At 41.6% G+C, this 15,805-nt stretch overlaps 1 protein-coding gene across 2 annotated transcripts in view; it reads right to left on the bottom strand.

The window, feature by feature from the left end:
* The window catches only part of LOC140482762 (nuclear receptor-binding protein-like), a 103,710-nt gene extending 88,712 nt beyond the window's left edge, over positions 1–14,998 (bottom strand). For both annotated transcript variants that reach the window (XM_072580351.1, XM_072580352.1), the window contains exon 1: positions 14,505–14,998. In XM_072580351.1, coding sequence (XP_072436452.1) covers positions 14,505–14,672 — 168 coding nt within the window. In that variant the 5' untranslated portion in view covers positions 14,673–14,998. The remainder of the gene's footprint in view (positions 1–14,504) is intronic.
* Between the last annotated feature and the right edge of the window lie 807 nt (positions 14,999–15,805).

The raw sequence follows: 15,805 nt of genomic DNA, 5'->3' as shown, positions 1-15,805 counted from the left end.
CCAAAGTACTGGAATCATACTATAAACATTGCCTGAGGAAGAGGCAGGCATACCAACAATGCTCTTTCACAAAAAGGCACCAGAAGCATTAGGGCTACAATCATCTGCTTTCAGCTTTACTGGGTAGTCAAATGTTTCAGATGTCAGACACCGTGGTCACAAAGCAAGTTGTCTTTTCTGGCTCAGTCAAAGCAAGCACACTAGACAAGGACAGAAGCAACACTTAAAGGATTTGCTGAAAGGCCAAGAAATGCAACATTAACTCCTGAAAGGCTATACACGGTGTCTGAACCAGATGGAAGCAAGATAGGCAATAAAAACAACCAAGACCAGAATCAATTAGACATGCCCAGACATCCCAAAAGACAACGAGATCCCGAACTGGCCTCAGTCATGTGCGGACTCATGAAAAATGATCATCCTCATTTGTGAAGAATCGCCACTATACATATAGTGACATTACGATTCCCCCTAATTCTAGTCTCCTAGCACTTATCCACACACAGTCAGGCTCATGACAAAATTTGTTTTAAAGATCATCTCTCATTTTTTGAGCATTTCCAAGTGTTCACCTGTTGTTTAAAGGCACAACCTCCAGTTTAAGAAGCAATCAGCTTCAATGAATGCATAATTGCACCAGCAAGCATTTAAAATTGCCGTAACCAATATAAGTAGACAATTGTGGCTTTTGTATTTGGTAGTAAAATACACTTCACTTCACTTCAGTGTGGAATGACCCCTCCTTATGTTTTACTCATAGATTAACGTGATATTGTTAATGTTATTTAAATATGCTTTGTTCTTTTCCTCTTGGAATTACAAAGTATGCCAACTATACAGTTAATCACTGTCTGAAAATTAACCATGTTCAAATGATCACATTTGCAATACTGCAAATTAATATTACTACTTACAATTGTTATAACTGTTTCAACTCAAAGCTAGATTATCAAATCTTACTGAATTCAAAGTTTTGGCAGATTCAGCCCTTTTTTTTCCCCCCCCATAGAATGCTATTAACAAATTCACTCTCGAATTATGGTTTGTGAGCATTGCACAGATTTTATACTGCTTCTATACACGTATACTCTGCCCTTTGAGTGCGTCAATTTTGTAATCTAATTTCTTCTTGTTTGCGGTTACTTTCCAAGCTTAATGTGATTTTATATCAGTGATAAAAATTACAGTAACTCAATAAACAAACTTTTTCATTTAAAAAAAATAAGTAGACAACATGGTTCTCACACCATTACTGAGCTGCTTCGAATTCTAGCAAGAAAACCAACTCCCAGCATATGCCAAGGGCATCTTTCCACTTCTCCCTCACCTGGAGCTCGAACTAGCAAATTTCATCATTAGCCTGAAAATACTTGAACCAACTGTTCAAGATTTTATTTGATTGGATCAGATGAAATTTTCCGATCTCAGAACAATGCCAAGAAAGATATCATGATTGATGGCATGACCACAACAACAAGCAACAACAACTGATTACTCTTAGTGGTTTCAAACGTTAGTCCCAATTGATTTCATACTCCACTCTTCATTTCATTTTGGTGAATTTGTATTCATTTCGTCTTTCTAATGGATTTGCCATAGAACAGTTGCCCTTTGCACAAGAAACCAAGCACTCACTAAATTTCCACCCTTGCAAGATTTCATTGCTTTATTCCAAAATATAAAAAATGTGCCTTTTATTAAGATTAAGTTATCTATATTCTGCATTTATTCCCCTAACCAACCCAGATGTGTGTCTTGGCTAATCCTACAGTTACCTGTTGCTTATTTAACAAATTTAGACAAAGTAGCCCCATCTGAATCATGCATTTGTGTATTTCCGATGCGCCTGATTTCCAACAATTCTGCCTTTTGTTAACTCGTGACGGGTTGCAAGACATGGGTCACATTGAAATTTTTGTTCAAGCAGTTAAGATGAAATTTAGAAATAGAGGAAATGTTCTCCTTAAAGTTATTTCCCCCACTTCTGATATTCAAATTTTGGTTTACAGATGCCAGCTATCTATTAATCGTATGTGCACATCCTCTATTATCAGCTGCCTTCAAAAGGAAATACCAAACAAATGATGTGCACAGCTCACAACAATTAAGCACTAGAATAAAATCATCCCTCTTCAGGTCATATGTAGAGATCACTTAGTAGCATTACTTCATTCTAACCTAGTGACCCATTTACCACTCCCTGGACATCCACAGTGATGAGTTAATCTGATCAACATCTCACAGAAATAACAGCACTGCACTGTGGAAACATGGAGAAATGCTCATGAAATACTGATCTTACTACAAATTTGAAAAATTTGTACCATAATGAAGTTTTCAAAACTGAAGTTGTTGTGATACAATTTTTGTTTCCATTGAACATACACAAACAACTCTAGCAAGCAGAAATATATAATTATAGCTTTTCCCCTTCATCTTCAGACAAAAATAGTCCAGCTTCAGCACTGCGTGTCTGTCTACTCTCACAGCAAAAACTACAGGCAAGCTTACTTTCTCATGCAAAGCACAGTATGTCTCAATATTCATATTGCACACTGGACACCAGCAGATTTTGCAACCATGTATTTTCAGGTATTTGGGCAAGACAGAGACACAACCAAACAAAACTTTCCCCTGCAGCTGTAAAAGATGCAAAACCTGCCAGCACACCACCTCCATCCCTACCATCACAAACAGTCCTTCCAAGTGAAAACCTCTCGTCTAGACTAGTTTAGTGTATGCAGTACTCCACACAAGGTCTTCTCTGCATCAGTCAGACTAAACATAAACATAGGGAACATTTTGTCAAGCATCACAGCCCAGACCTTAGGGCCAGCCTGACCTCCCAGTCACCTTTTTCAATTCCTCTTGCCACTCCCTCTCAGACACATCCATCCTTATATATATAAAAAAAAATCACACAACACCAGGACTACCACCTGATGAAGAGGCGATGCTCCGAAAGCTAGTGTGCTTCCAATTAAACCTGTTGGACTATAACCTGGTGTTGTGAGATTTTTAACTTTGTACACCCCAGTCCAACATCAGCATCTCCAAATCATGACATTCATCCTTGGTCTTCTCCACTACCACACAGTGAATCAGATCGTAAATTGGAGGAACAATACCTCACCTTCCACCTGGGCAGCCTACACCCTTGAGAATTCAACACTGAGTTCTCCAATTTCAAATAACCTCCCCAATCATCCTCCCAACTCCCTTTCCAGCCCCACCTCCTCCTTTCTAGCTACCAACCAAATTCATTCCTTTCATTGACCAGCCAGGGCATACCCACTATTTGTACTGACCTGTCACTACCTCACTACGTGCCCCTGTCCCCACCCATAATTCTTCCAACCCCTCTTTATCTACAGCTTCCCCCACCCCGAATTCGGGTTATACTAGAAACATCAACTTCATCACCTCCTGATGTTGCCCGGCTTGCTGTGTTCTTCCAGCCTCCAGCTTGTTTACTTTTGATTCCAGCATCTGAAGCTTTGTCTCTAACCTTATCTCCCACAATCAACATCCTGAACAGCCATATGAATACTGTGGCCAAAACAGAAGATCAGAGGCTCATGACAGCACTCTGCAGCAGATACCAGATGCACCATATTACTTCTCATAGTTCCTACGACAGCACCTTCCAAATTTGTGACCTCAATCACCTAGAGGGCCTGGGGTGGCAACTACTATCAAAGTTTCTTTCTAAATTGTTCTTCACTATATGTGTTTCATATCATGGATTGTCATCCTTAAGAGGACTGTGGCTGTCCCTACACCCACAAGACTGCAGTGGCTCAAGAAGGCAACTCACCACCACCTCCAGGGTAATTAAGAATGGACAAGAAGTACTAACCTAGGCAGCAACATGGATTCTGTGGACAAAAACACTATACTTTGTACATGTAAATCTTAACCGAAAAAGGTAAAGAACACAAATTAATTACATTTTTTATTTATAAAGCATAAGCTCAAAGTGCTTCACAGAAATATAAAAAAAACAGAACTGAAATAACTGCAAGGAGGCCGATACCCAATCAACAAGTCATCCTTTATTTACTTGCACACTGTACAAGTCTGAGTCCCCTGAACTGAGGAGATCCTAATCCCCTATTTAAATATATTTTTCTTTTCTTTTAGAGTCATAGAGATGTACAGCATAGATACAGATCCTTCAGTTCAACCCGTCCATGCCGACCAGATATCCCAACCCAATCTAGTCCCACCTGCCAGCACCTGGCCCATATCCCTCCAAACTCTTCCTATTCATATACCCATCCAAATGGGTCTTAAATATTGCAGTTGTACCAGCATCCACCACTTCCTCTGGCAGCTCATTCCATACCCGTACCACCCTCTGCGTGAAAAGGATGCCCCTGAGGTCTCTTTTATACCTTTCCCCTCTCACCCAAAATCTTTGCCCTCTAGTTCTGGACTCCCCGACTCCAGGGAAAAAAAACTTTGCCTATTTATCCTATCCATGCGCCTCAATTTTGTAAACCTCTATGAATGTCACCCCTCAGCCTCCGACGCTCTGGGGGAAAACAGCCCCAGCCTGTTCAGCCGCTCCCTATAGCTCAAATCCTCCAACCCCTGGCAACATCCTTGTATATCTTTTCTGAACCCTTTCAAGTTTCACAACATCTTTCTGATAGGAAGGAGACCAGAACTGCACGCAATATTCCAACAGTGGCCTAACCAATGTCCTGTACAGCCGCAACATGACCTTCCAATTCTTGTACTCAATACTCTAACCAATAAAAGGAAAGCATACCAAACATTTTCTTCACTATCCTATTGTTTAGTTGTCCACCGCCATTCATAACTGGATGTGGCAGGACTGCAGAAGTTAGATCTGATCCATTGGTTGTGGGATAAATTTAATCCTGTCTTTGTCTTGCTCATTATGCTGCATCTAAGTAGTCCTGCTTAGTAGGTTCACTAGGTTGACACCTCAATTTTAGGCATGCCTGTACGGCTCCCCACCTGCGCTCTCCACTGAACCAGTTTTGATTGCATCCCTATCTTAATTGCATGCCACACCTGCATGCTAGATTTCAGTGACTTATGAACAAGTTAACCTCCCCTCCAGATTGTAATTATGGTGAGACAATAATCTATGCTGTATCATTTTGTGATATAGTAATTACCAATGTTATCAATCTACACTGAGAAGAATGCAAACACTGAGGAAAAATAGTTGCTTCTAAACTAAGTAAAAGAAATGACTTTCTACCAACCAATTTCATGAAACGTTGCAACAAATGAAACAAACTTAGGATGGTGATGAGCAGTTATCCTTTTGCACATCAAATATCAACATATAGTCTCACACAAAACAACACCTAATTGAAACAAGTCAAGAGTGGTAAAATTGGTAATGTTACTATGGTGGCAGCGGTAACAATACAATCTTTATCCAATTAGCATGATTTAATCCATCAAGATGGATGCAAGAAATAACTCTACAAAATTGACCACAATATATTTGGCCTGGGCAAAACTGAATTCAGCCAAGTATTTTATTACCATACCAAATTCCTAAAAGGAACGCAGAGCTTTGGCCTGTTTGCATACAATTTCATTTTGAATCTGTTCCTCTCATCTGCAAGAGAGAACTTGAAGTCCATGCTATAATCAAGTCCTAGAGTCACAGACACAAAGTAACTACTCAAAACAACTGAATTTATCTGCACATAATATTACAGCTTCCAAAGTGCATTTCCTGAAACCAAGAGACTGGCAAAATCAAACAAACACACAAATTACAAGGGGAACTCAGGTGGTCTGGGAGCAACTGTGGAGAGAAAACAGTTAATGTTGCGTCCAGTGATCCTTCTTCAGAACACTGGATTCAAAACATTAAAAAATGTTTCTCTGAACGTATGCTTCCAGACATGCTGAGTTTGTCCAGCAATTTGCTTTTGTTTTATTTTAAAAAGAAAATGATCTCCAGGAGTGCAATTCTTAGTTCTATCAGCAAGTTTTAAGATTTGTAGCTCAGGTTGAGGTTCTGGATGCAAGTTTGCTCACTGAGCTGGAAGATTCATTTTCAGGCATTTCGTCACCATACTAGGTAACATCTTCAGTGAGCCTCCAGACGAAGCACTACTGATGATTCCTGCTTTCTATGTGTGGGTTTCTTTGTGTTGGTGATGTCATTTCCTGTTCTTTTTCTCAGGGGGTGGTAAATGGGATCCAAGTCAATGTGTTTGTCAATAGTGTTCAATTTGGAATGCCATGCTTCTAGGAATTCTCATGCGTGTCTCTGTTTGACCTGTCCTAGGATGGATGTATTGTCCCAGTCAAAGTGGTGTCCTTCCTCATCGGTATGTTAGGATACTAGTGAGCGAAGGTAGCCACAAAATCACATGATCCTCTCTCACTAGTATCCTTACATACCGATGAGGAAGGACACCACTTCGACTGGGACAATACATCCATCCTAGGACAGGTCAAACAGAGACAAGTACAAGAATTCCTAGAAGCATGGCATTCCAACCGGAACTTTATCAACAAACACATTGAGTTAGACACATCTACCACCTCCTGAGATAAAGAACAGGAAATGACATCACCAACCCAAAGAAACCCAAACATATAAATAGAAAGCAGGAACCATCAGCAGTGCTTCGTCCAGAGGCTCACTCATGTTACCTAGTATGGTGTTGAAAATGAACCTTCCAGCTCAGCAAGCAAACCTACATCTTAGTTCTGTTTCAGTCATTCAAATATTCACCTTTTAGGTTTTACAACAACTCAAACTTCAGTTCATCAAGATTACATTGAAATGGTCTCGTCATCCTGGCAATATTAGAAAAAGTCTGGTTCAATTTTTAAGGGGTTGTTTATTTTCTCTCTGCAAATCAGTCAAATGAAGTTTGAAGCAAAGAAAAACACAGCTCCACTGGTGCAAAGCAGTATGTTGCCAAAACCTAACACCAACTGAATATGTTTACATTCCTCTCACAGTAGAGAGATTGCACAGGCAGACAAAAATACAATTAATGTCTTTATTTTTTTTTAAATCGAATCACCAAATCAAAGTTTCAAATTGGTCATTGCATACAAGCCAAAAAGGATTGCATAACAATGAATTCAGAGATGAAATTGTGGGCTCAGTACATTATAACAGTGCAAATTAGATCATGAATGCATTATTTTTGCTTTAGCCGCTCGGATCCTTTCTATCAATGGTACTGTAGCACGAAGCTGTAGAGGACAGATATGCTTATTAGTCTTGTGCTGGACTTGCCGTTTTGTGATCTTCAATGGAGTGGCAATGCACACAGTTGTTCCTGGTCCCTCAGCTAAAACAAAATACATAATTTGTCCTGGTTCTTAATCTCATGGATAAGAAATATTGGAAAGTGCACACAGAGATTGAGGAAGAACACAATCAGATTTGCCTGACATTCCCAAAAACAAGAATTGCACATTCACACTCAGCATCCATACACAAGAACGAAATATGAATAGGCCATTCATGCAGTTTGGTCATCAGGAGTCAGGAATTAAAAAGATGAATAAACTGGCACCTAGAATTTTGTAGCCTAGAGATTATCTAACAAACAGTGAAATCTGCATCAGTTTGCAGTTCTCTTAACTCACTCCAACACATTTTTGCTACTCAACAGATACAATATTTCAGTGATTAAAATTTTCTACATCTTGAGTAAGTGTCCTTGAGAATCATCCTAATAGTTTCCCTTTGCTCATAAATTCCCATCGTAATCAATTTTCTATCTTTTCACTTTTGATATCCAACCACTTTAGAAAAGGAAATCTGAAAATTTTATTTGTAATGTCTACAAAGTCTCAGACGAGTGGCTGCTATTGCTCAGTTTGAAGTATTTAAATGCAAATTTTGGGTTACATGCTTAGGCTTGAACCAAACATGAAAATCATACTGTTGTACAGCCTATGAATGAGTCACAGTTAAGCTAAATAAAATGCATTAGAGCACAGTACTTTCTCCAACCCTATCTAAAAAATATGATAAACTGATGGTTTCCGTGCATTTCCTAACCACACTTGCTGAACAAATGTTATGATCCAGATTTCCAATGAAATTATTCCAGGATCTCGCAATCTGAAAGATCAACAGAGTGACCTCACCTGAAGATTTAGCTAGTTAGACGTACCTCTCTAAAAGCTGTCACTATAAGAGAAAATGGGGATGTACCTTCAATTTAAAACCCCATAACTCTTCGTTCTCGTTCAAGTCAACGATTAACTGCTCCTTTGTGTGCAATGTAAGTAACAAAATTTCACCCTAAGTGAAACTTTCACAAGGAAGCTTTGTATTGCACCAATGAACAAGCCAATTTGCTAGGATTTCTGATTTCATTCCAAATACAAGCTCCCTCGTGCTCCCTGTTCCCTGGATGCTGCCTGACCTTCTGCTCTTTTCCATCCCTAGTGCTACTGCACTTATTAAGTCAACATTAAATCTGTCCAGCATTAAAGGTGACAAAGTACTGGCTGCATGTTGCTTACAAGCTAGAGAAATAAACTCTCTAAACCAACACTTTATAAGTAGAGACAAAAGAATCACTGATCTTGCTTTGAAAAGTTAAATTACATATCCAAGTTGCATGGCACCCGCTGCTATCTTATCCAAGTTTACAGAATTCATACATGGGGTCACTAAGTATGACCACATTAGTCAAGTGCAGGAAGATCACATTATTCATCCACTTGATATTCAAACAGATCCTGCACTCACCCAACTCTGCAGAAAAAGCTGGAAAATAGTGGTGTGCATAACAAACAAATTTTTGCCCTATCATAAACAGTAGGAAGGAAAACAGACTGTGACTTCTCCCTAGCTAATTCAGTTAATGCTGTTTTCGCCTTCATTTCACAGTAAGCATTATGTTGCAAAGCAAAGAAAAAAGGGGAAAGGAAATGAAATATTGATTTCCACATCATACTTTCTTTTCAGCATGTAATCACATTCAAGTGAAATGGTACTTCAATATATTGTATGGATACATTGAAAATCTCATGCCATCTGAGCTTATCCTGTTCATCATGTCACTAAATTGGTGGCCACCTAATTTTGCTCCTTAGCCCTAATAGAGTCATCGAGATGTACAGTACAGAAACAGAACCTTCAGTCTAACCTGTCCACGCCCACCAGATATCCCAACCCAATCTAGTCCCACCTGGCCCATATCCCTCCAAACCCTTCCTATTCATGCACCCATTCAGATGCCTTTTAAATGTTGCAATTGTACCTGCCTCCACCATTTCCTCTGGCAGCTCATTCCACACACGTACCACCCTCTGCATGAAAAAGTTGCTCCTTAGGCCTCTGTTATATTTTTCCCCTCTCACCCTAAACCTATGCCCGCTAGTTCTGGACTCCCCCCACCCCAGGGAAACGACTTTGCCTATTTATCCTACCCATGCCCCTCATGATTTTATAAACCTCTATTAAGGTCACCCTCAGTCTCCCGGTGCTCCAGGGAAAACAGCCCCATCCTGTTCAGCCTCTCCCTATAGCTCAAATCCTCCAACCATGGCAACGTCCTTGTAAATCTTTTCTGAACCCTTTCAAGTTTCACAACATCCTTCCAATACGAAGGAGATCAGATTTGCATGCAAAATTCCAACAGTGGCTTAACCAATGTCCTGTAAATCCGCAACATGACCTCCCAACTCCTGTACTCAACACTCTGACCAATAAAGGAAAGCATACCAAACGCCAGCTTCACTATCCTATCTACCTGCAACTCCACTTTCAAGGAGCTATGAACCTGCACTCCAAAGTCTCTGTTCAGCAACACTACCTTACCATTACGTGTACAAGTCCTGCTAAGATTTGCTTTCCTAAAATGCAGCACCTCACATTTATCTAAATTAAACTCTATCTGCCACTTCTCAGCCCATTGGCCCATCTGGTCAAGATCCCGTTGTAATCTGAGGTAATTCTCTTCGCTGTCCACTAAGTTGGCTGATGACACCAAAATTGTAGGTGCAGTGGCATGTCGAACGCCATACAAAGGGACACAACAACTGTTGTGATTTGGATTCATTCTACTTAAAAAGGTAGGAAATTAATTGGTGAGGTTCAACTATGAAAAGGTGCACATTGAGAGGTAATAAATATGTTCATTTATGGAAAGTGAGGGAGTTTCCAAGACTAAAGCGGTTGAGTGTCCTTTTTGTTGTTGAAAAGGGGTGATAAGATATCACTGGAATTTGATAACCCTTGGGGAAAGGAACCACTAATCATAGTGGAGCGCCACAAGGATTGGTACTGGGTCCACTACTTTTCATCATTTATATAAATGATTTGGATGTGAACATAAGGGGATGAGTGGAGCCCACGTTTGATGATGTGGTATCAGTCAAGCTGGCTGCTTTAGCCAGAGTGGTGTCAAGCTTCCTGAGTGTTATTGGAGCTGTATTCATCCAGGCCAGTGGGGAATATTCCATCATACTTCTGACTGGTACCCTGTAGATGGTAGACAGACTTTGGGGTGTTAGGAGGAGAGTTACTCTCCAGAGTATTCCTAGCCTCTGACCTATTCTTGTAACCACTATGTTTAGGTGACAAATTCAGTTGAGTTTTTGGTCAATGGTAACTCCAAGAATGTTGATGGTGGGGAATTCAGTGAATATCAAGGAGTCTAGATAAGATGGTCTCTTATTGGTGATGATCATCGCTCAGCATTCATGTGGAGTGAATGTTAGTTGCCACTTCTCAGCCCAAGGCTAGATAGTGTCCAGATCTTGTTGCATCTGAACATGGACTGCTTCAGTGTCTGAGAAGACAAATGGTGCTGAACATAGTTTGTGAATGACTGCACATCACCACTCTGACCTTATGATGGAGCGTGATTGATGTTTGATTGAGTGACCCACATTCTTGCAGTACCAATTTCTTCTACTTTTGCTGCTATACATATCCCTTCATGGTGTACTCCTTCATGTAATCTCACCTAATACAACAACTTGATGTTACTTGAACTCTGGCCTCCAGTACACAGGCCTGCTCTCCCCATCCCTCTTCCTTCACCCTATCATTATCAACAATGTCATCACTTATCTAGGGTCCTTAACTCCAGAATAACTTTAAAAAAAACTGAGAGTAGGGGAACTGGAAGCAGCAATAGTTAGAAAGGGATGACGCCGCAAACAAATAGCAATGGGCAGGAATTCAAAACTGAAAAAATAGAAGTTAGTGCGAATCATGAGAGAAACCAGCAGGAAAACACTGAAATAGTCAAGTCTGGTGGTGAGAAGGCATGAATAATAGTTACAGCAAAGTGTTGTTGCCTTTTCTAAAGATGATCCTCCAGGTTCAGAAACTCAAACATTACTTACATAACCCTGACTCAGCAAGGAAGTGGTTGCTAACAGGCTGTAGTTGAATTTAAAGTCATATGCATCAAAGAAGTCAGGAACCCTTTACAGAGGAAGGAAACCGTGATCATAAATGGGTCAATTCCTTTTTGTTGCATGGGATTTCCAAAACTGGAACTACACACAAGATTATTTCTGTAAAATGTTGACGTCTTTGAAATGGAATGATAAATCACCTTTTAAACAAAATCGACCAACTGATTTCCTTTAGCATTCAGGGAGCTAAATTTTCCACAACTACACTCAAAAAACAGGTTTTAAATCACCATTGTAAAATATCCGTGTCTACCTCGGGTTTCTGCTATCAACAAATTTCAAGCCCAATAAACTCCCCACCATTCCAAACTGACATTACATACTTGATGGAATAAATAGAATATCTGTCGCCTATATTCCAAGCTTTTGAAGACTATATATGGAAATGGCAGATGTTAAGAAAGCATGTCTTGAAAACAGCTGCACCTTCTGTGAAAAAAATGACACTAGAATCCAATCGCTAGCAGTGGAAAAGATATATTAGAAAAATGCTGTTTCGCCAGTAATATAATTAAAATTGATTAAAAAAAACACATTAGCAGAAACATTCACAACTAATTTCTGCTATTTTGCAAGTTATCTAATTAAGAGCTTTCACAGCCCAGATATAAACCAGAGATACTGAGTTGCCTATTTTAAATCATCAGTTTGTTCTACTTCAAGTTGTAGAGTCAGAGTATGGAAAAAGACCTTTCTGTCCATTGAGTCCATGCTGGTATTCAAGAATTTATCTATGCTAACCTGATTTTCTAGCACTTGGCCCATAGCCTTGTATGCTGTGGTGTTTCAAGTGCTCATCTAAAGAGGTAAAGTCATTATATTCCCAGAGGACCATAGGGCTGCTATTCCATTACACAGAACTCGTGGTGAGTTTACCATGAGGGTCACCAAGCCTCAAGTGATAGATAAGGTTGTAAAGCCGGCACCTTCACGGGGGCCTCAGTTGGCGTAAAAATTGAAGATGTGCAGTTGGCATCATTCTGCATCATCCACTAGTCATCCACTTGTCATCCACTTTAATACCCCTTAATGTTTGGTTGTTTCCTGTTTCTACCACCCTCTTAAGCAGTAAATTGAGACACCCACCATTATCTGCACAAAAAGAAATCTCTCAAATCCCCTAAAACACAGAATAACAGCTGGAATAGGCCATTTGGCTCTGTGAGCTTGTTCCACCATTCAGTATGGTTATAGTTGATCATTCCACTCAGTACATTGTTTTCACATTCTCTCAAGCACTTGTATTTCTTTGTCCCCAATAATTTTAGCTCGCTGGTTCCTAAGCCCTCTAAGGGTAAAAAGATTCTTTCTACATATCCTATTCATTCTCCTCAGAACCTCATAAACCTCAATGAGGTTTCCTCAAAAGGGGAAAGCAACAGCCTAGTGATTTTATTGCTGGACTGTTAACCTATGAATCCATTATCAATTGTCAGAAAACCCATGTCATTCACTAATGTCCTTTAGGGAAGGAAATCTGCCATCCTTACCTGGTCTAGCCGATATGTGACTCCAGACTCACAGCAATGTGGTTGACTCTTAACTGCCCTCTGGGGAATTAGGGATGAGCAATAAATGCCAGTGACATCCTCATTGTGAATTAATTTTAAAAGATTATCTGCTGTAAGGAATACAATCCCAACCTATCTCGTCTATCTCCACAGCTAAATATTGAGACACTAGGTGAACAGCGGCAGGCAGATTGCAATGTAAATAAGTGCAAGTTTATCCATTTTTGTCAAGCAAAAAGGCAAGGGTACTTGCTATGTGGCATGAAATTAAACAGCCAAAGATGCTTGCAGTTCAGGTGTTTAAGTTTTGAAAATGCCATGAACAGGTCAAAATTATCAAAGCAGCTATTGGCATGGCAGCCTTTATATTGAGAAGACTGGAGCACAAGGATGCACAAGTTATTTTGCAGCTATACAAACCCCTGGTTAGACCCCACTACCCTCAGCAGATCTGGATACCAACACTTAGAAACAGTTTATTGTCCTTGGGAGTAGTACGATGTAGATTTAGAAGAATGATACTTGTACTCAGGGTTAAGTTATGAGGAGAGAATAGCCATGTTTAGCCATGTTTTTCTAGAATTTAGATGGTTGGGGGTGATCTCAACAAAGATAATAACACAACCAGACTAGGTGGTCAAAGAAATACTGGTTGGTGATTCTTGAACTAAGGAGCAAGGTATAAATATCAGAGTCAGACCATTCAGGAGTGATTCTGGATTAGAGGTGCTGGAAAAGCACAGCTGTTCAGGCAGTGTCCAAGGAGCAATAAAATCAATGTTTCGGGCAAAAGCCTTTCATCAGGAAAGCAGGCAGAGTGCCTGAAGGGTGGAGAGATTTATCTGATTTTACTGCTCCTCGGACACTGCCTGAACTGCTGTGCTTTTCCAGTACCTCTAATCCAGAATCTGGTTTCCAGCATCTGCAGTCATTGTTTTTACCCATTCAGGAAGCAGTCCTACCCAGGAAGGGTGGCAGAGGTTCGGTACATGTCACTACAAATAACAATTGATGCTGGATCAGTCGTTAGTAATAAATCTCAGGTAGTTTTTTTTCCCTTGTTCAGCAAAAGGTATAAAGGCCAAAAGCAGGTGCATGGGGCACTGTCACGAATAGTGGTGCTGGAAGAGCACAGCAGTTCAGGCAGCATCCAACGCCTGAACTGCTGTGCTCTTCCAGCACCACTAATCCAGTGTTTGATTTTCAGCATCTGCAGTCATTGTTTTTGCACTGTCACGAATAGCAGAACAAGCTGGAGGGGCTGAATGGCCTACTCCTTTTCCTATGAATAATTCCAGCAGAGCCCAGACATCACGTTAGGTGAACCTCCTCTGCAAGCACACTGGGGCAACCACATCCTCCCTGTGTCTTCAAATTCCAAGGTAAAAATCTGATACAAAAGACACCAGCTCCTGACAAGCTTTATCGCATTCGTGTTTTTTTTTAAAAAAAAGGAGAAACTTGGGTTTGAAATGCTTCAGTTAAAGGCGAGTTAGCGGGAGGGACAGAAGGAGTTTCGTCCCCCTAATCAACCCACCTCCTTCCCCCCCATCCATCCCCGTCATCAAAGGAGCTCACCTCCTCCCGGCGCTTCTGCCAGCGGCCACACGGACTTTCCTCCAGGATCTCGCTCTCGTCCTCGCTCTCATCCTCCTCTTCGTCGTCCACCTCGGCGGCGGCATTCATGGCCTCGGCCGCCTTGTCCGCCGCTGCGGCCACCACGGCCGTCTTTTCGCCTTCCGACATCCCGCCCCCCTCCTTCTCCCCTCGAAAACAGGGGGGGCGAAAGAAACACTCGGGGCCCAGAGACCGGATGAAGAGAGAGAGAAGGGAGGGGGGCGGGGATAGGTGAAACACCGACAACTCCTGGTCGGATGATTGAAAATCAACTCTACCTTCTTGGGGGGGCTACCATTTGAAGATATAGGAAGCTTTCGTAAAAAGATCGCCCGATTTCTTCCTCTCGATCCCACCTGGGCGTTAAAATCTCCTCAGCCCCACGTTTAATGGCGACCATGGACCCACGGCTCCATTCGCTCGAGCTCACGAGCCGTCCCGCCCACTTCCCCAGGGCGATGGCTTGCCAGGCAGCGGAACGGACCAATAAGAATCCGGAGTGGGGACTGCACGCGCCTCTCCGCCCACTCCCCCGGGCGACGGTTTGACAGACAGTAGGGGATACCAATAAGCGCTCGAAAGGGTGGAGGGCCGGGCCGGCACAACCCACTTCGCCTCCGTTATGGGCCAATCAGCGCCACGCGATTGGTATGCGGAACGCAGCTACCTGCTTCCTCCTCAGCGACAGTTTGACATCTTGATATTGACCAGTCAGAGCCAGGCGCGCGTGGTGGCAGATCAACGGTTATGTCACGTGCTTTACGAGTCGCTGAGGCAGGCGGGACAGACCAACGCCAGCCGCCTTCCCCATTGGAGGGATTCAACCGCTTCCTGGTAACCTTTCCGACCAATGCTTACCCGCCGATTGAATCTAGTGACGGCTGCAGCAACCAATGAGATCCGGGATGCACAGGTAGGCGGCTTGTGGAAATTTATACATTTGGATACCCTGATGTGGATGCGCTAGTTTTAGACTGGGATGGACAAAGTTAAAAATCACACAACACCAGGTTATCGTTCAACAAGTTTATTTGGAAGCACCAGATTTTGGAACAGGACCATAAGATACAGAATTTAATTTGCTATAAATTCTGTGTCTTAGAGTCATAGAGATGTACAGCATGGAAACAGAACCTTCCCCATCCAGCATTCCCTGTACCTACCAGCTTTGCCCTTCACCCCCAGAGGAAGATACTGCCTCCGTACTTTCATTACAAGATCATAGAGTCAAAAGATGTTCGCCATGGAAACAGACCCTTCGG

Source organism: Chiloscyllium punctatum, chromosome 11 (assembly GCF_047496795.1).
Source record: "Chiloscyllium punctatum isolate Juve2018m chromosome 11, sChiPun1.3, whole genome shotgun sequence".
Lineage (NCBI taxonomy): Eukaryota > Metazoa > Chordata > Chondrichthyes > Orectolobiformes > Hemiscylliidae > Chiloscyllium > Chiloscyllium punctatum.
The sequence above is the reverse complement of the archived record's forward strand: the minus strand, read 5'-3'. Positions and strand labels throughout refer to the sequence as shown.